Below are 21,116 nucleotides of genomic sequence, written 5' to 3'. Positions count from 1 at the left end.
TTTTTATTTTTTTTTTATTTCATTTACTGTACTTTTTAGTACTGTATTTCAATCTGTATGCAAATCAGGAAATAAAGTTTATTTACATTTGCTGTTATTTTTAAATTATTCCATATACTTTTTTATTCCCATGCTATTCTTCATCTGTAAAGCTGTATGCAAATGAAATACCAAACAGACATGTAACATTTTATTTAATGTAATACATTAGTTGTGGTGATCACTTTAAATCTTAGTGAGAATGAAAGACATTCTAAAATCCCAATAGCATACATTTGTGTACAGTTCCACTTATCTTTTTTTTTTCCATGTTGAGCATTGTTTTCTTCAATAAAAATGTAATCTACATTTTATAATATGAGTTAACCAATTTCCTAAAATTCTTCAACAGATTCATTTATATTCCAGGTCAAGATACAAGCTTTGTCCCCCAGTTTATGTTATTTACTGTCATGATATGATTGTCAGTTTAAATCCTTTGAGTATTTTTTATTTAAAATCATACCAGGGAGTGTGAATCTCTCATTATAAGAAAAGAAACTGACATTTTTATATGATTAAACTACTGTATATCAAAAGAAAAAGATTTTTTTTTTTTAAAGGATTAATCTTTTAAGAATTACTGAATCTCATAGGTACAACGGATGGTCTATTATTTTAACTGAGTACAGTATTCTAAGCTCTAAACATGACTATATTCTCATGAAAACTTTTTTATATGCTGCTGACAATGTCATCTAGTGACCAAGTAGTGAAGTACAATATTAGTTTTATATTTATTGAATTACCAATTATCACCAAAGATAATTTTTCATGAAAATTTTTTTTTTATGCAATTCTGTTCATCTCATTTAGTAACATGGTTCATAAGAGGTCATATAGGCACTGTTATTACTGCTGAAAGTACTAGTAATTATGTCAGCAGCTGTCGCTACAATAAATCCACTAAAATATTTAACCTCTACTATCCTAACCATCTTTTTCTCCAAAATTGATACTGAACGTTACACTACATTTTGATACATTGTCTCTGTACATGTCTAATGGCTAAATAAAATCTCTCAATATACTTATATATCTAAGTTAAAATTACCTTAGGTAGACCTTCTAATAAAAAAGAATCATTCATTTGACAAAAAATCAGCTAAAAATATATTCCTTTTAGACACCTACATTTCTCTATGTACAATATAAGTATGCATCAAGGTTGAAATAGTCTAAATACTGTACTTTGCAATACTGTATTGTATTTTTATAATTCTTTTTCTCTCCAGATAAAGCCATTGTGGTACTTTTAACTATATTACCTTAAGATTATCAGATCATTATGCATAATATATCACGATGACAGTACAAAGTGCGAGACAGATGAAACAGTTCCAGTTGATGAACCTGAAAAGTAGGTCTAATTAAAAAAGATCCTTCGGTATTGGTCTACGAAGATCCTTACAGATAAAAGAACACACACGTTTTAAATAACAATACTGTACTGATTAAATCAGAATTTAATATACTTTATTAAGAATCTTACTGCAAGGGAGGAAAGACATGAAAGGAAGAGGCTTAGAGAGAATGTCGGGAATTTGGGATGAATGTAGGAAATATAAATATTAAACTATTGTACCACACAGAAAGGGCATCTGTTTATTGTGGGTGGATTTGAATCTACTAGATGTCAAGAGAGATTCCTTCTCTTTGTAGAGTTAACATAAACACTTACTCCCATGACAAAATTAGCCTTTTAGGTAGAATTCCCGGAGATTTATTCTACGGCAAAAAAGTTCCCGGTAAACATGATTAAATCATTTTTTGACAACATACACATTTCTCATTGTTTTTCTGGTATCTTATGCCTTTTTTTTTTACCCCTTTATCACCATACCTCACTATTCCCAGGGCCTTGCCTCTGATTAAATCTTATAACCCAATTTATTTCACAATTACAGGATGACACTAGTGAGAAAGCTAGGTTTTGGAGAGAGGCAAAACCAATTGAATGAGTTCATACTGTATACTCTTTTGCACTTAGCACCAGTCTATATAGATCAGATTATAAAAATAGATGATTCTTGTGTAATCAGTACTTATAAAAAATACTAGCATGAATATCTAACACAGGCAACTACAGTACAGATATAAAACCCTGTCCGTGGTTAATCTAACATGGCCTAGAATGACAAATTCTAGCGTAATACTACACACTGATACTGTAGCCTACATCATAACCTAGATTGCTGGGTCCTACCAAGCTTAGGGGTCATATGCTCACTTTATCTTACCAAAGGAGCAATTTTTTTTAGGAGTTTTCAACTGTGCTATTTTTTAAATAAATGAATAATGTAGAATACTACTATAAGTTTTTCTAATCTTAATTAAGCTTCTAAATCTACTGGTAGCCAATATTTGCAATCTGGTTGAAAGATTTGAGCCATGCTGTATTAAAACCTTTGTCAAATCTCATGCAATCTTAGAAGTACAGTACAGGGTGGTTTTAGAGTTACGCAGATATGCGAGAAATATTTAGCAAAAGGTAAGGTGTATGTTGCGTTTATGGGATCTGGAGAAAGCGTACGATAGAGTTGATAGGGAAGCAATGTGGAATGTGATGAGGTTATATGGAGTTGGTGGAAGGTTGTTGCAAGCAGTGAAAAGTTTCTACAAAGGTAGTAAAGCATGTGTTAGGATAGGAAATGAAGTGAGTGATTGGTTTCCGGTGAGAGTGGGGCTGAGGCAAAGATGTGTGATGTCACCGTGGTTGTTTAACTTGTATGTTGATGGAGTGGTGAGAGAGGTGAATGCTCGAGTGCTTGGACTAGGATTAAAACTGATAGACGAGAATGACCACGAATGGGAGGTAAATCAGTTGTTTTTTGCGGATGATACTGTACTGGTTGCAGACACAGAAGAGAAGCTTGGCTGATTAGTGACAGAGTTTGGAAGAGTGTGTGAGAGAAGGAAGTTGAGAGTTAATGTGGGTAAGAGTAAGATTATGAGATGTACGAGAAGGGAAGGTGGTGCATGGTTGAATGTCACGTTGAATGGAGAGTTACTTGAGGAGGTGGATCAGTTTAAGTACTTGGGGTCTGTTGTTGCAGCAAATGGTGGAGTGGAAGCAGATGTACGTCAGAGAGTGAATGAAGGTTGCAAAGTGTTGGGGGCAGTACCAGCTGAACTCGGTTGAGTCCCTTGTCAGTCTGGGAGTAACGTAGAGAGCAGAGGTCCCCTTTTTGTTTATGCTTCATTTGTTGATGTCGGCTACCCCCCAAAATTTGGGGAAGTGCCTTGGTATATGTATGTATGTATTAAAACCTTTGGGTAAATAAAGGGAATTTGAGTCTTCCCCAGTCTTTCTACATCCAATGTTATGAAGGGCCCAAAAAATTGTCTAAAAATTTATGGTGCTGTTTAAAAATTACAATGTATGAGATACTCATACTTTTATTGACAGACATGCAAGTTATTCAACTGTCATTTGAACTCGCATCACACACACAAAACCAAAGGTCATTAAGTCTTGATATTGAATTCTGTGACAGCAAGAAATTAATACAGTATATCATATATCAACCAACAATAGGCTTATAAGAAAAACCTGCCTGCAGTAACATTACTTCCCATCCCTCACATGAGGCCGATAGTGATCGTGTTATGTACAAGGTTATAAAATCCTTTGCTGTCCTTAACTGATGAAAAGACTTCTTACCAAATACATAACCCAAATATTTTTCTGGTGATATATCTGATGTTTTAGACATTTTTGACCAATATTATTATTCTGCTCTATTGTATGAGATTCTTTCATAATGACTATCACCTACTTTCAGATCTTTCCAGACTACATATCACTCACCATGCATTAAGTGTTGAAGTTGATTCTAAGTCTTGCCTTTTCTTTTGAATGCCTCAATGCTACACAGTACTCCAGAAGTTTTATTCTGGCTATGACTAAATTGTGGAATGATTACAGTACTCTTAATTACATAACTGTACTGTACATGGCCTGACCTAGAAAAAACTTCGACCCTATCAAAATATGTGTCAACATGGCCTTCCTTTTAACTTTAGTACTAGTTACACTACTAGGATTACCAGCACATGTAGCACATTGCAAAATGTGACTGGAAACAAGCATCTCTAATGACAGATTCACAGAGAAGCCCAAGCTTCCTGATCATACAGTTGATTCTGGGAAGTCTTCTACGTCACAAGTCTCACTCATGAGGTTCTCATGGAATGGGTCACTATGTGTCATGTTTGAGATTACAAACTTCACTGATACCCCATTAGTTTGTCAGTATTCATAACAATATATCCTAGAACTCCTTAACTTCCCTAGTTTAGAAATCTATTAAGATTTCTCTAGTACCATAGCTTAGTGCAAGAGGTTTCCACTCAGCAACTTCTTCCCTCTTAAAACATTTGTCAAGCTGACTTACGAGCTACGGTTTAAAAAAGGATCGAGCAAGCCAATCTACCAGTCTTAATACATGACATATTAGTAACATGGGAAAGTTTATTTATAATGACTTCATAACTGACAACATCTCTCTAATCAGAAGATATCCCCTTTAATTGCCTTTCCACTAAAGTATCAATTTGGAGACGAACACAAATTTCATTTCAAGCAGAATTTTACACTACTGTGCATACAAACCATTGTGTTGTGTCAAGACAAAATAAGAGAAATAATACTCACCTTTTCCAAAATGGAGGTTCATAAAGAAAATCAGCAGCAGCCTTGGCTAATTGCTCTGGTGTAGACTGTGACAATCCTGTATCTTTGGCCTCTGGATCAGACGGATATACGCCACATAAAACACCAATCATTCTCTTCCATTTGCTCCCAACTATGAAGATAAAGGAAAGGATACAGTAATCAAGTCATTGAAAGGGGCCTAATTAACCCACTAAAATATGAAAAGTTTCCTTTTCCCAGTAATAAATGATTAAGTTACTGTACCATTGTTATTGGTGAATCTTATTATAAATGGTCATACCTTTCCATTCCTGAACAATATCTATCAGTTCAATTTTTTTCAGTAAAATAGATTATTCAATCATGATGGAAAAATATTTAAACAATTGGCATATGATTTTTCATCTACAAAATTTGCTCCTTATGAATGTTTATTGAGAATTAATGCAATAGGATCATACTGTATACCATATACTGTTTATTGAGAATTAATGCAATAGGATCATACTGTATACCATATACTTAGTAAAAAAAATACACTACAAGTTTGAAACTAGAAAACCACACAGTAATAGGGTAGTAGTGCTGTTTCTTTTTTGAGAAGTAGAGTTGTTGTATACTACACCACTCGACTGTTTGCATGCCTTGAACATGAAAAGCCACATTTGCAATTCCAATGGCGTCAGTCTGCATATTTTGTTGCTGTACGGAGTACATTGATAACATTTGGATGGTTAGTGCCTTCCTAATGTTCATGTGAACTATCAAGTGTGTTATGTAATACATAAATTTGCCATGTGCCCAAAGTGTGGTATATAGTGTGTGGTGAGGATTCCAGTCTTGCGAAGGTACAAGAGCATTTTCTTTTTTTTTTTTTTTAATGAGAAAGCTTGACACTGTACATTGTACCAACAGAGGACACTGTACTAATAGCATCACCAGGACACAAGGGCTTGCCAAACTGACTGATGTTGATGGTCCTTAAGAAGGATGACAGTACAATATATTTGTCTCTTCATTGGCTTCCAAAAGTATTAGAAAAATATGTGACCCTGTCTTGGAGATACAGGTATGGGCTCCTGTTCATTGGGTCAAGTTTATGAACCAGGGGTTGTACCACTTATGATTCCAATTTTTTTCATGAAGGGTTTACCTTTTTTTCAGTTAATGCCATGAATTGAGTTGGAGGCTCAAATTACCAGGGGGTATATTTTGAATTTTTGAATGGTATGAACAAAGAAGCTAGCACATATTTCCATGTATCTTAACTGTAATATGACTAGGTTTAGACCTTCCTGAAAGATGTGTGGTTACCCTTAAAGTTTTGCTCCAACAAACAGCAAATGTATTATACTTTTTACATATAAAAGTATGTAAAGATATCCCTTTCTTTTCATTTATATCTTACATGAACAAACTGCTTTTTTATTATTTATCAGCGAGATTGCTAATCCTCTAAAGTATCGTAATAGAGCATCACAGAATCATCAAATTCCTTTTTATACAACCTAGGACATCACAATACCTTTACTTCTATATATTTAAGTAGTTTCATCTGGAAATTATAAATCAGATATTCATAAATCATACTTTAACTTACTTTGTGACAGACAAAATCATATGCTGGATATGCTTCAATAGAGCAGCTCTGATTTCAGGTTACCATAATTGCATAAAAAAATTCTTTAAAAAAAAGTCCTACTAAATACAGTACATACAATCATTGGTTTGCATATAACAAGAATTTGTCTTAGTACTGTATATTGCATTTACAAGATTCAGTCCCTGACTGATCTCTGTATCCCTATTCAAAAGGTATATGACATTCTCTCTGGATGTGTACCTAAAACAGGTTTTTTTTGAAAATTTTAGGGAACTTGGTTCACCCCAATTAATAGAATGGCAAAGACAAAATTATCTTTCCAGTATGCAGCATACTCGGCTCGCAACTTTACATTACCAAGAATCTCTTCTGGAATTATAAAAATCTAAAATGTACTTGGTAAAAGAAAAGGCCCCTTTAGTAATGTTATTGGTCACTAGTAATGCATTACTCATAACAGCTCTCTTGCAATGGTGGAAAAACTAGAGTAACACATTGGCAGTTGTGAGCAATCATTATCCTTTTCTCTTCAATATGTTTCAAATAGTTAATGGAAGTACCTGTGCATTTTGTTGTGACTCCTTTAATTACCCCAGATGCCATTTCTAGATGTCTGACTATGAATGCAGTTCAACCAGATTCTCAAATGTTTGGTCTTAGTCTTTGAACTATAGTTCTTACTTAAATGTATTGTAAACTCAAAAGTCTATCAATTACTTTTACATTTCTTGATTTTTCCAAAGATGTTTTAGAGCAAGCTAATGAGAGATTTAAATGTTCTTTTTTAGTTTAAAGAAATTGACTTTACATCTATGTACTGTAATCTATTCCTTGTTCTAATATTAAATTTCTTTTTACTTTATATCCATCATTACTGTCCTTCCTCAGATGATTTGGAATCTCTGGATGGCTAAAATGCCTTATATGAAGTACTGTCTTTCACTGTAATCTTGTTTAACTAAGGATTTTCAAGGATAACTTAAGCCCTTTTTCAATACATATCTTATACTGCAATATATTCAAAATCTAGTTATCAGTAAATGATTTTACTCTTGTGTTTTAAATACACAACTTTATCTTTAAAGGCATGTAAGAAACTTGAAAATTGAGGCATTAAAAAAAATTTCTTGACCCTCAATATTATGGTTACCATTCTCAGTGTGAAACATTTGTCTCTGAAGTTAGTCTGTAGAACAGAACTTCATTATTTTTAGAAATATGAGGAATTTTCTCAAAATCCATTCGCCATTCCATTACCACCAAAGGTAAATATTCAAAACCATTAAGGGAAAATAAAAGAACTGTTCACTGCCTTGGACCTAGCCATCACTGCCTTGTACTGGCAAGCTGGCTATGGGTAGAGCTCTGTGTTAAGAGTATACCATTCTTTTGCTATCAGTGAGCGCATCTAGATTTATTTTAGCTCGTTAGTGTTTTTCCATGGAGTTTAGTCTTTTAATTTTGCTATTTGTTATTTTGTATAGCATAAAGGTGTCTCCTGCTGTTAATGCAAGGTGAGTTGATGCTCTGTACAACTGTACAAAGCTATATAAGACATATTCTGCTCTACACATAACTGGAAGGCCACAATAAGAAATGCTACCAAATATTGTCCAAGTCATAACATGTAGGACAAGACTATTTTTATTCATAGGAATCTTTGATCACCTACTGATGATGGTAATTGAACATCTCTAAAGACTACATGGAGAATTCAGACCCATCAATAAAACCGAACACATGTTCAAAGACATACCTGCAGGAGGGTTCTCAATGCTAAATTCCTCAACACTGGATCCTGACATGACTTCCGCACTTTCAACATGTTTGCCGACATCTGTCTCGTCATAAACACGCACATGGGACTTACGGACCCGAGAATCCTTACGTGTCCAATATGTCAGCCGATACAGCTGGAATGAAAGAATAAGGACTAATATCTTGAAGGCAATCAATACTAAAACATGTGATTTACTGGTTACATAATGTTCTCCTTCTAAAAGCTGAAATGGACCTTACATTTAGTGCCATAATTATACAGTTCACCAAATGTTAAAAAAGTGACATAAAATTGACCTTAAAAATTTATACATAGGAAGGATTTCTAGAATTAGTAATGAATCAGTTAATTACTAGTTCTATTTGATTTAATTTAGTAATTTTTTTATTCATTAAATATTCAGATGTATCTCACACAGATAAGCAGTAAAATTACCTTAGTCTTATTATGTTGAATTGTTGTGTTACCTTTGTTAACAATTGTGACAAGAGTTTAATTTGGAAATGGGTATGCAAATATTCAATTATCACACTAAAGAAAATTTCTAATAAGCAATGACTGCAAAAAATGGTAATTAATCATCTACTCCCCGTTTAATCTTACAAATAATTCCTAATTTTACAAGCTTCTTATTACAACATTAGAAATTTTTTTTTATGTACAGTTCTTTTCTCAGTTTACTTTGGAGCATTAAGTTATATAATAATAACCTTGAAGCATCTCAAATTTATGTAGTTTAGGGTCAACAAATAAAAAAAAAAAAACTGTGCTGTGCTAAATTGAAATACAATAAATTATAAGTTAATTGAAAGGTTAAAACTATGAACAATGACAAACCCTGCAGACTGAAAAATTCAATGTACTTTGTTGATTACAATTATTGCAAGCCAAGTAATGGTATACACACAAAATTAATTGTTCTGAACATTAATCTGATAATCACAGCATAGGAATTCTTTTCAAACCTGGTCAGATAAAATCAAATTCATTCATTCCAAGAATGATTTTTTTTAATGCCATGTGCGATTGAAAATAACACCTTAGTTTATATCAGGTACTTACACATTCTGGAGGGATAGGAGTTGTCATAAGAGAAACAGAAATTGTCACCATCCCTGATAAAATCCAAAGGATTATGCTGAAGTGTGTGTAGTGAACATTACCAACGATAATTTTTATAAACTCTGGACGGAGGTCAGGCAAACCTGTAAATGGAAATACAAACTGTCTGTAATCTTTAGTCTGTATGATGATATGAGCATAGGATTATGCACAGTATATTATTGTATATTTGATCTATCAATGTTGTGCTTACCGAAGGAAATATCAAACTATAAAAATTATCTACTTGATAGGTACTTTAATATAACCACTTACCTGAACCACAACTAGGAACTGTATAGGCAAACTCTAAAACAAAACGCACCATACCGACAAAGAGCCCGAACATCAAACCCCAGAACGCTCCCTGTAATAAATTGTCTATTATACATACACACAAAACAAAATGAAATGCAGTAAACACTTTTATAAAAAATCATTACAACACTAATAAAAAATCAGTAGAATTCTTAAGAAAAAAATCATTAAAATTATTTTGAACAGAAAATAATAGGTAAAAAGCTTCCAAAATCAATTCATCATCACCTGAAACTAATATTTTGTAAACTTAGCTAGATATTTGATCCAAGGCAACAACATATATGCTGTCAAAAAAAATCATCAGTAATATTCAAAACATAACGGTATTCGTGAACATATATCCAATGTACTGCAATTGAACAGTTTCTTACAACCTAGCTCTCAAAATTTTTAAATTCTAAGATTTGTTTAAATTTTCAGTGTTTATTCTACAAAAAAAAAAAAAAAAATTTCATTTGGCTACCCCAAGGAGTCTCAAAATATGACTCTGTGGGGTCACTGAAGTGCTTTTTAACAGATTGATGACAACAATAATAATGGTAATATACTGTATTTGCAGACCTACATCTTAGTAAATCTATTGATTTTGTGAGTTTTACAATTAGGCAGAGAACTGTGTAAGAAAACATTTATTTTATAAATTTAACATGCTAAAGTGATACTAGAAAATTAGAACATTTATAAGACTACAATAACCACCATGTTCTGAATAGAAAAAAAAAATACTCACTGGTAAATTTGAAGGGCTACATGATGCTCTCAAAACAACGAATGACACTAATAGTTAAGTTATTGATTAACACCAGTTTAATCAACCTTGGGTATCTTAATGTAGTTAAAATACAGCAACACTGGTGTGTAAACAAAAACATACACAGTAGTTTTTATACAGCTTACCGGTTCATTCGTTCTTCCCCAAAACACTGCTAATATGAACACAGCACAGATTGGTGGAGCCAAAAAGGATGATATTCTCTGAATATAATGGAAAAGCTGTGAATTCCCGGACGTCCTGTGCAGAAACAGGTAAATTAATATGGTAAAACCTATGAATTCATCATACAGTACCTTTCATTGTAATGCATGTTAATATATAGTATACAGTAGAAACTAACAGTCACATAATACATTACAGTACAGTATATGCAAATTGTATTTCATGAAATAAATACCTAAATACATATAAAATTTTCCAAATCCACATCCATTAATGTTAGCTCACTTTACATCTAAGCATTAATATCATAACTCGGTCTAAAAATGATTGCCCTTAAATTAATAAACTTTATATTAAACTAACAATATCCTTCCATTATATATAAGGATGAAATTTCTGCTTCATAGAATTTGAAGAATTTAAATGATGATTCCTAAGCTGAGTTATTCATTACAAAATGTATTAAATATATAAAAATCCAGTCATCTTCCTAATAATAAAGCAGGCTTTTTGACTTACTGTATAACAGGTATCCAAAGAACTGATATAACGACCAACACCATCACAAAGACTTTCCCAACAACGAGAAGTTCCGTCTCGGACGGCTTCGTCTTCCGACGGGAAAACTTTGTGCGGAACAGCATCCACACGTCGATGGTAAAGATGGTGGAAGCCGAGTTGAAGATTGAAGTTAAGGAAGTCATCAGGGCTGCCATCATGACAGCTAGCATCAGACCCGAAAGCCCTACAGCAAAGGAAAGTTATTATTAGGTAATAAAATGTATTAATAATGCATACAATCAACCCATAGTATCATGTAATTAGTATTTATGTTAACTTATAGGCTTAGATTTGATAATCATCTCCGTCACCTCATAAAATTTAGCATAATTTTTCTCCTTTTCAAGAATTTACAGAACATGATCTGGTTTAAAAACAAGTTTAATTCAAAGTGTTATAATGTACAATATTAGACAAAGGAAATGGCATTAATAAACCTTATTAAAATAATAAAATAATCAAGTGCACCGTAATATATAACCTTATATAAACGAATAGTAATATTGGAATAAAGTATTATATAGCATTAACTACTCTAGACCATTAAAATTGTGTACAGTATTTTTACTTCAAAGGGTAAGCATAACATACTACAGTACTTTTAGGATTGTTATGCTGTACAAAATATACAAAACACATCCATAGTTTCTCTTGTTAGTTATGTAATTTTTTTGTGTGCATTTGCTGAAAAAAGGCATACTGCACCACATGTAAATATGACGTCTATTCATGAATGTGAATAAAATTATTGGAGCAAATATTACTAGTTACAAAGAAGACAGTAGTTCATCTGTAATAGTTCCTCTTATCAAAATGGTAAGGATTCAAAGTTCTCGTTACCAATAAAAAAAAGCACAAAACAGCTCGATATGAAAATTAGCGACCCTAGGACCGTTTGAGGAAGTATTTATGACCATTGTACGAAATTCCTTTTGTCATTTAGGAAATGGGGTTTATTGAGAAAATACAAAGATATTTTCATCTCCATCATATCTTTAATAGCCCCTACTAATCAAGTTTAGGCTAACCTAATATTTTTACTGTATATCGAACCTTTTGTAGTCTGTACCGTGAATTCTTATTAAACATGAAAATATACGTAGAGGTATGTGCACATGCACACAATACATACGCTTTCAATAGTGTTTTATTTTACAATTTGTCTTTTGAACTTGCTGAATGCAGTTATGAGGAAGAGGAAGGGAGAGAAACCCTGCTATTTTTTGAAGAGGGCCTGTCTCTCTAGTATTCCGATTCAGGCCCAGATCCATGCAGAATAGAAAATGGCCTTGCATCTATCTCTTAATTCTTAACGATTGGAGAGAGAGAGAGAGAGAGAGAGAGAGACTTTAGTGCAAGTTAAAAGACATAAAATGCACCTTTAGTAACGCATATGGAGACAATTGTACTCTCTGCATTAATTCCATCCCCTGAATGTAGATCTGGGGTTGCTGAATCCCTTAATAGAGATCTAGCTAAAATTACTGCATGGTGCAAATTACAGGGCATGAAGTTGATCCCTAACAAAACTCAAATTATGATTTAAGTAGGCAGAGTGGCTCCTCAATATCTGGATCTCTGCATTGATAAAGTATCTTTAACAATTTACAAATCCTTTAGAATACTGTATTAAGTGTGATTCTTGACAGCTCTTTTACTTTTCAGAAACACATTTAGTTGGTTTCTCTCCAATGCACAAAAAAATTGGCTTATTGAGAAAGTCTTAAGATTTTCGCAGATCAATGTATCATGAAGAAATGTTTTAATTCTTTCATTCTAACTTGTTTCGAATACAGTACTGTCCTTCTGTGTGGTCTTCAACACTCATCTTAATTTGTTGGACAAAAATGTAAGGTCTATTAAAATTCCTTATTCCTGATCTTGATATTGATCTCTGGCACTATCATTTAGTTAATTATTCATGCATACTGCATAAGATTTGTCATAAATCTAACCATCCTTTGCATTCAGATCTTGTCAGACAGCACCATCCTATATGAAGTACTAGGTATGCAGTTAATTCTAACAGTCTTACCTTTTCTATTCATAATGCTCAATATTACCCAGTATTCAAGAAGTTTTATTCCAGCTGTGACCAGAATTAGGAATTATCTTCCTAATCTCCCAGTTGAATTGGTGGAACTTCAGGAGTTCAAACTCGCAGCAAATATGTTGAACAGGTTGATACAAGTCTCTCTTCATAGTTTACATTATGATCTACTTTAAGATATTTTATACTTTTTATTCATTCCTTCTCATATATAGTTTATCTCTTTCCTTATTTTCTTTCCTCAATGGGTTACTTTCCTGGTTGGAACCCTGGGGCTTGTAGTATCCTGATTTTCCAAGTAAGATTTTAGCTCAGCTAATAATAAATAATAATAATAATGATGGGAGAAGTACAAGAGGAAGGCCAAGGTTTGGGTGGATGGATGGAGTGAAGGAAGCTCTGGGTGATAGGAGGATAGATGTGAGAGACAAGAGAGCGTGCTAGAAATACGAATGAATGGTGAGCGATTGTGACGCAGTTCCGGTAGGCCCTGCTGCTTCCTCTGGTGCCTTGGATGACTGCGGAGGTAGCAGCAGTAGGGGATTCAGCGTTATGAAGCTTCATCTGTAGTGGATAACGGGGGAGGGTGGGCTGTGGCACCCTAGCAGTACCAGCCAAACTCGGTTGAGTCCCTTATCAGGCTGGGAGGAACATAGAGAGGAGACGACCCCTTTTTTGTTTCATTTGTTTGATGTCGGCTACCCCCCAAAATTGGGGGAAGTGCCTTGGTATATGTATATATGTATATAATAATAGTAAGAAATAATAATAGTAATAATAAAAAAAAAATAAACAATAATAAAATTAATAATAATAATAATAATAATAATATTGTAGAAAACCTGAGAACAGTTTTTGTAGCACATGATTAAATAATTTTTTCTTAGCTTTGTTTCAATTTAATTGCAGGATCAATTGAAATCATGTTTTTTCCCATGCACTCTATTCCCTATTAAGAATTCCCATATACTAAACTTGAATTTACGCTTTCATAAAAGGGATGTGCTAATCATTAAAGAAATTTCTACAAAACTTACCTGTAGGTAGAAGGTTTAACACCAGTTCAGCATAAGCAATGTTGCTGCAACCAGACGGATTGCCACAGATTGCTCTGCATGCATCTGGAGTGGCGCAAGCAACTCTCTCTGGGTAGAGAACTCTGGCAGCCATGCCTGGTATCACCAGCAACCACAAAGGAAGGAATTTCAAATAGGCTGCTAAAACGCAGCCACCCTTCGCATGGCACATACTCTTGCTGGCCAGCGTTCTCTGAACAATCACCTGAAGAGTCCATAAGAGAAGCCGAGATATGAGTGGCTAATTTGGCATATCATCTTAAGTCTTCTATGAAATTTATAATTCAGCCTAATATGCTAGATCCAAAGATCTATTTCTGGTTAAAAAATTTTATGATATTTTCCATGAAGCTTAAAGGTTACAAAATAAATTCATGTGGATTCTGAAGCAAATAAAATTTAGACATTAGTAGAAACTCAAAAGATTCTTCACTTTAAATTATATTCAGATCCTTCAAATCTTGTATTACCCAATACTGTACATATCTAATTCTTAAAGAAAACATATCAATATTTTTTATACACAACTTTCAAAACCTAACTGGAAGTCAATAACTGGTAGTCGTTCGTTCAAATTTAAATGACAATCTTATTGGATTCAGGTTAGAGAAAATCCCATGCATACAAGAAAATAACTTGATAAACTTCACCTGATCAGTGCACCAGTACCATATCGCATTCAACCTCACGCCTATGACCATCCCAGTCCATGGATATTCACTTTTGCCAGGCTGTATCGATCGAAAGAGGCTCATGTAATCCTCCGGTGGGTTACCGCAGGTATTGTTGAAGGCATCACTCACTTGGGCAGATGCCTTTGCTGTAGGGTACGCATTGACCAGTGCTTGGTAGCCTCCAACAGCATTAAGAGCTGTTGAAAGATCCACGAAAGAATAAACTCACAGAATTTACAAGCAGTCAAGCACTGTAATAATAGGCTGTACCTGAGTATTTGTAAGAATTTCAATAAATTATGTATAAACCAAGAAGCTATATCAGTAATGTTATGGTACTTTTCTAAACTAAGACCACATCAATATAAGTAACTTTAATTTTGGGTTTATATTTCTGCTATAGACCCAATAGATTTTTTTTTTTTTTTTTTTTTTTTTTTTGTAAATCAGTATTATTTAGAAACAACATTATAGTCAAAATAATCCAGTCAATACAAACCTTTACTTTTAATTGTATCAAAAGATCAGAGGTTTGTAACATATTGGTTGGCAAATTCCCAAGTATGCTATTCATTTGTAATTATCGACAAGTGTTTTTGATAATAACTTACATGTTCCCATTAAGATAAAAGCTCCAACAACCATGAGTATAATCTGTATAAAGTCTGTCCACACAACTGCAGCCAGACCACCAACAATGGTAAAAACAGCTGCTATTCCAAGTAGGATGAGTATGCTGATATAGAGCCATTCGTCCGAACTTTTATTCATGGCCAACTGCATGAACAGGGCCCCAGCGTATAGGTCAGCCTGATAAGTCCAAAAAAATACTATATTAGATGTGCTGTAGCCTACATGAATATCTTATGTAAGAATTAAAGGTCATTAGATTTACGCTCCTTGACTTTCAGAGTCAAAATGTAGATTTTTCAAAACTTATCTGAAACTCATTTACATGAAATCTAATGGCTACATACAATAACTATATTGAAACTGTACTTAATTTTCCATGTAAGAAAGTTTTCGAGATAATTTTTTTTGTTCAAAAGGGGGTCTTCTTCCCTAGCACTAATCAAATCCATTACCTGACTTTTCAAGTGTTGTTGATGATAAAAGTACTGTACAATAAAAAGAATATTTTGTCAGTTAATTAAAAGCAAATTTTGCCTTTTAGTTTTCTTTGACAAATGAACAAAATTTTCAAAAATTATATTTGGAATCTGAAAATTGCTCATCAAAAGGTATGTCTGCCTTTTAACGCATAACATGCGAGAGATTGCAAGTATAGTACAGTACTGCATGCTAAGAGAGAGAATGGAAGTCTAGTAGTAGAATACCAAGAGACACAATGGAAGTCTAGTAGTAGAATACCAAGAGACACAATGGAAGTCTAGTAATAGAATACCAAGAGACACAATGGAAGTCTAGTAATAGAATACCAAGAGACACAATGGAAGTCTAGTAGTATACTCTCCTTAAATTTGGAAAAATCAATGCTGAAACAAATGCACAAGAATTATAAATCACAAGGATTTGATCATTTGCAATTTACAACAAGAACAGTAACACTAATAGAAACTAAAACTTACAGATATTTTGGTGAAAATATAAAGGATGAGCGCCAAAAAAGACAGGTAGATTCGAATTCTCTTGCCACCAAATCTTTTGCTCAAGTACTCCGGCATGGTATACACTTCCGAACTCATGTACACGGGTACAAACAGCCATCCCAGCATCATCAGCGTGTACACAGACTGTGATGGAAACAAGATAGTATCATCTTAACCAGAAATGTTGTTATTTTAGGAAGAGAAGTGATGAATGTCAACAAGTGTCAAATTATGATTTCTCTCCATACCTTTAACTGTTCTTAATTATGGAAGACATTCTAAAGCAATAATCCCCTAAAAGTCAATGTAATTTCACACGCATTTTAAAAACTTATGAAAAAATCAAATCCATTTTTTGCATACAAAATGCCAGAAATGAGAATATATTTTACATACCGGCATGTTCACAAAAAATAATCATGCTTTTCTGTAAATTCTTGTAATATAATGATAACAATCACAAAAATAATAACAGTAATAATTATTGACATTATTGTAAGAATTGTTAGTAATATTTGCCAAATAAACATCCAAAAATTAATACTCACCCCTAATTCAAAGCCAGCCACTGCAATGCCCGAAGCTGCTCCAGCTCCTGCTAACCCTATAAAATGACCTGAACCAATGTTGCTGGCGAATAGTGAGGCTCCGACCTAAAAATAGAATAACAAGTATGTGACTAATAAATAAAGGATTACGAACACATACATATGTACTTTTTAATCCTTTTTATATACACAAATATATAGTTGGCCCCCATTCTTTGCAGGCCTAAGGTAACAGACAGCCGTAGAGCGAAAATCTAAAATCCTTTTTATATACACATATATACAGTTGGCCCCCGGTCTTTGCGGGGCTAAGGTAACAGACAGCCGTAGAGCGAAAATCTAAAATCCTTTTTATAATCGCATACAGTTGGCCTCGGTCTTTGCGGGGCTAAGGTAACAGACAGCCGTAGAGCAAAAATCTAAAATCCTTTTTATAATCGCATACAGTTGGCCTCGGTCTTTGCGGGGCTAAGGTAACAGACAGCGTAGAGCGAAAATCTAAAATCCTTTTTATATACACATACAGTTGGCCCCGGTCTTTACGGGGCTAAGGTAACAGACACCCCTAGAGCAAAAATCTGCCTTGGGTCAATGAACTGTAGCTGCCTATGTGAAATTACCAAACAATACAAATAATGCACTACACTTTTCAAGTAGTTCACTAATTATATTGTATGTTTTATTATATAGTAATTGTATAATAAAGTACTGTGCAAAATTGTATTTATAAATCCTTTCCTTTATAAACTCCTAAATCATCTACAACATTAAACAAACTTGTAAATTTTATTCTATTCTCTTCACAATCCTAAACCCTTAAAATTCAACTATTCAATTATATCATTAAGTTTAATATTGAATATATTTTAATTATGATTAATTTTTACTTTAATTTGATTTCCCTTTACCCTCTCTTTACATTAAATTTTATTCTATTATACTTTCTATTTATTTTTCTTTCATCATTATTCAATTATTTTCAGCTTATTATTTCCATTTAATAATATTTGATGCATTCTTGCATGATAAATTACAAGCAGTTTAGTTTAAATAACTAGAATAAAAAAAGCAAGCCTTTAGTCCACATTCAATGAAAAAAAAAAAAACAACTTTAGTCCACATTCAGTAAAATATTACCTAAAATATTTCATCCTATATTTTAATTTCTGTTATTCACATATTTTTATTGTTCATTATACCTTTTTTATAAGTTATCCTTATTCCCTTTTCTTGATATTTTCCATATCATTTTGTGTTAATTATATATAATGCAGATTTTGTACAGACAAATTTACTGCATAAAAATGGATATTCTTTCCTGTATCTGAAAGCATATTCTATTTTTCGCTACGCTTCCCTCAAAAGTTACATAGATTTGTTTGTTTTATAAAGAAATGTTTTCCCTCTATTCTTATATTTCTTAAAGGAAAATTTTGAATTTATTTTTCAAAGAAATCTCTTTAAACATAGCATAAGCTAAGAACATTGAATAGTTTACCTGACATGAAAAAAAATGAACTCTTTAATTGATTAATGATTTACCTAAACTGCTAGCAAAATGAAATTTCATTTCCTGTTTGTCTGTGATGCTTCATACTAAAAACATCAAAATTAGAGTATACTGTATAAAAAATTTCATATTGTCTTGTGATGATAATTCTTAAAAACTTTCTTTATAAAAATCAGGATTTTTTTCGATAATAAATAAGGAAGTTATCATATTCTATACAAATTTTAATTCCATAATTTTTCTGCATTGACAGGAGAATTCTGCAAATAGGAAATGACAGAGAGAGAGAGAGAGAGAGAGAGAGAGAGAGAGAGAGAGAGAGAGAGAGAGAGAGAGAGAGAGAGAGAGAGAGAGAGAGAGAGCCTATTCTTATAGTTGTAATGCAAGTTTTAATTTTTTCATCATCCAATCTATACAACACCTCTCCTTTATAATAAAGAGTGTGTATATATATATATATATATATATATATATATATATATATATATATATATATATATATATATATATATATATATATATACATATATAAAATGACATTGCAAGGACAGGTGTTCTTGGAGTAAATAAATAAGGGGTTGTGCAAATGTGTTTGATAAGAGGATTATTCAGAGAAATTCAAAGCTTCAAATAAATAAAAAACATCAACAAAAATAATTGGAAAAGAAAATAAGATGAGGAAAAGATCATGGTTAGTTCAGAACAGATGGGACAGCATGTTGATGAATGTAACTGTGATAAGGGGTGTGGCTGGAAATATGTGATATTTATTTGAATGAAGAAAAGGCTTAGGCTATTTGTAAGTTCTGGTTGATGTGGAAAGAGGAAAAGTAGTCATCAGTGTAATCAAGATGAATGAATTTCAGAAGGACATAAGTTGAGCCTCCGAAGAGAAAATGGGAAAAATGGAAGTAGCCTAATTAATAAGCAACATTTCTTCTAAGAATATAACTGCTAAAAGGGAAAGAAAGGAATGTCTGAAATCATATATAACTTAAATATAACAAACTTATACATAACATGTTTTGACAGCAAGAAGAGACAAACTGTTGGATTTGAGTAAAAGCAACAGTGAGTGCAAAAGGGCTTGTTGCATGCAATACATGATGCAATACACGAGAGAAATGAGTCATGGGTGTTTTATGAGGCTCATCACGCAGTTTTTTAATGGTATGATTCCATTCTAATTTGTGTTCTCACGTCTGATAATTGTTATAGACAATTTATTCACAAACAAAATCTATTTTCTAAGATCCCATTTATCACAGTGTCACTCCTTCCAATCATACAAAATACATCTTAGTATAGATGTACCGATACAAATAGTATTGAAATAACATTAATTTCATCTATTTACAACTTCTTGTTTCTGCTAATGGAACATGAATTCGGGGCTTCATACCTATAATCACTAGTTTTACTTTACTTACGTTAAGGGCTGTTTTCCAGGTCCTAAACTGCAGGGAAACCCTACTCTCTACAGGACCTTTCGTAATTCATTTCATCGTATACATTGTAAAGTATTCTGCATTTCACACAGCATATTCATCGTTTATTGTCAAATCCACATTATCGAATCAATTAGAAAACAAGAAAGTCTTCAGTTTATTTTCGAAAGTCTTAATATCTATAGTCTTTTCACTGCCTAGAGGAAGCTTATTATAGTCTTGGGGTCGCATTGGCAACAATAAAAAAAATCTAAACTAGCTGTAGAGCGTAAACCTCCGCCACTGCAGCTTATTTCTTGACCTTGACCTTTGACGTTAACATGTACAATATTGATTTGCGTGGATTTTCATACACTCATATATGAACCAAGTTTGAAGTCTCCGTGACAACAATGTCCAATCCAATGGCGGATTACGTGAATTGGGCATTTTTCTTAACCGTAACCTCAACCTTTGACCTTGACCTTCCAAAATTTAATAATTTCCAGCTTTTTACATACCAGTTAATCCCTGCAAGTCTAATTACTCTACTATTAAAATGGTGGCCAGTAATCTGTTCACAAACAAACACAAACAGGGGCGAAAACATAACCTCCTTCCAACTTCGTTGACAGAGGTAATAAAATAAGTTGGTGACGAGCTACTTACGGGAATCCAATGCATATCCCTCGATGCCAGGAAATAGCTGGAGAGGCTTTCTTGCTTGTTTCGTCTGGAAGACTGAAAAGGAAAACAAATCCTTATTTAGTTATAGTGCATCACTGTTTTGTGCGTTTGTAAACACAAGCCAATTGTGCATTATTAGGTACGTAATTGTAATTATGTATATGTATGAAAAATAATGAAAGAAAACGTGTGCATACACTTTTGTTAATCAATATTAAGATAATGAAAATAGGGCAACAGAAATAAAGAAGAATTAAACTGACTTCAACACGATTCTTACCAAATTACAATTGGAATAAAACGGTCGACTTTAATACATTGGTTAACAACAAAAAAATGCCATAACTTAAGAAAAATGAACTTTAAACTCTTTGTTCTACTACATTACTTCATGACAACAATATCAAAATAAGTATATAATAATAACAATAATAATAATAACAAAGACGTTCTCGAGATATAAATATAAATATCATTATCACTCACATTGGTTTTAAATATGTTCATTTGGAGGTCATCAAGTCCACGAAGAAGT

At 33.0% G+C, this 21,116-nt stretch overlaps 1 protein-coding gene across 5 annotated transcripts in view; it reads right to left on the bottom strand.

The window, feature by feature from the left end:
* Positions 1–177: 177 nt before the first annotated feature.
* Positions 178–21,116, bottom strand: part of LOC137644052 (sodium/mannose cotransporter SLC5A10-like) — a 105,741-nt gene continuing 84,802 nt past the window's right edge. For all 5 annotated transcript variants that reach the window (XM_068376959.1, XM_068376956.1, XM_068376958.1 and 2 more), the window contains 13 exons: positions 20,564–20,635; positions 16,958–17,062; positions 16,389–16,553; positions 15,411–15,609; positions 14,776–14,996; positions 14,087–14,330; positions 10,958–11,183; positions 10,399–10,513; positions 9,457–9,547; positions 9,142–9,284; positions 8,056–8,212; positions 4,697–4,847; positions 178–1,392 (listed from right to left, as the gene is read on the bottom strand). In XM_068376959.1, the coding sequence (XP_068233060.1) occupies positions 1,326–1,392; positions 4,697–4,847; positions 8,056–8,212; positions 9,142–9,284; positions 9,457–9,547; positions 10,399–10,513; positions 10,958–11,183; positions 14,087–14,330; positions 14,776–14,996; positions 15,411–15,609; positions 16,389–16,553; positions 16,958–17,062; positions 20,564–20,578 (1,899 nt within the window). In that variant the 5' untranslated portion in view covers positions 20,579–20,635 and the 3' untranslated portion in view covers positions 178–1,325. The remainder of the gene's footprint in view (positions 1,393–4,696; positions 4,848–8,055; positions 8,213–9,141; positions 9,285–9,456; positions 9,548–10,398; positions 10,514–10,957; positions 11,184–14,086; positions 14,331–14,775; positions 14,997–15,410; positions 15,610–16,388; positions 16,554–16,957; positions 17,063–20,563; positions 20,636–21,116) is intronic.

The sequence above is a fragment of the Palaemon carinicauda genome, chromosome 7, assembly GCF_036898095.1.
Source record: "Palaemon carinicauda isolate YSFRI2023 chromosome 7, ASM3689809v2, whole genome shotgun sequence".
Classification (NCBI taxonomy): domain Eukaryota; kingdom Metazoa; phylum Arthropoda; class Malacostraca; order Decapoda; family Palaemonidae; genus Palaemon; species Palaemon carinicauda.
This window is presented reverse-complemented; position numbering and strand designations above follow the sequence as displayed.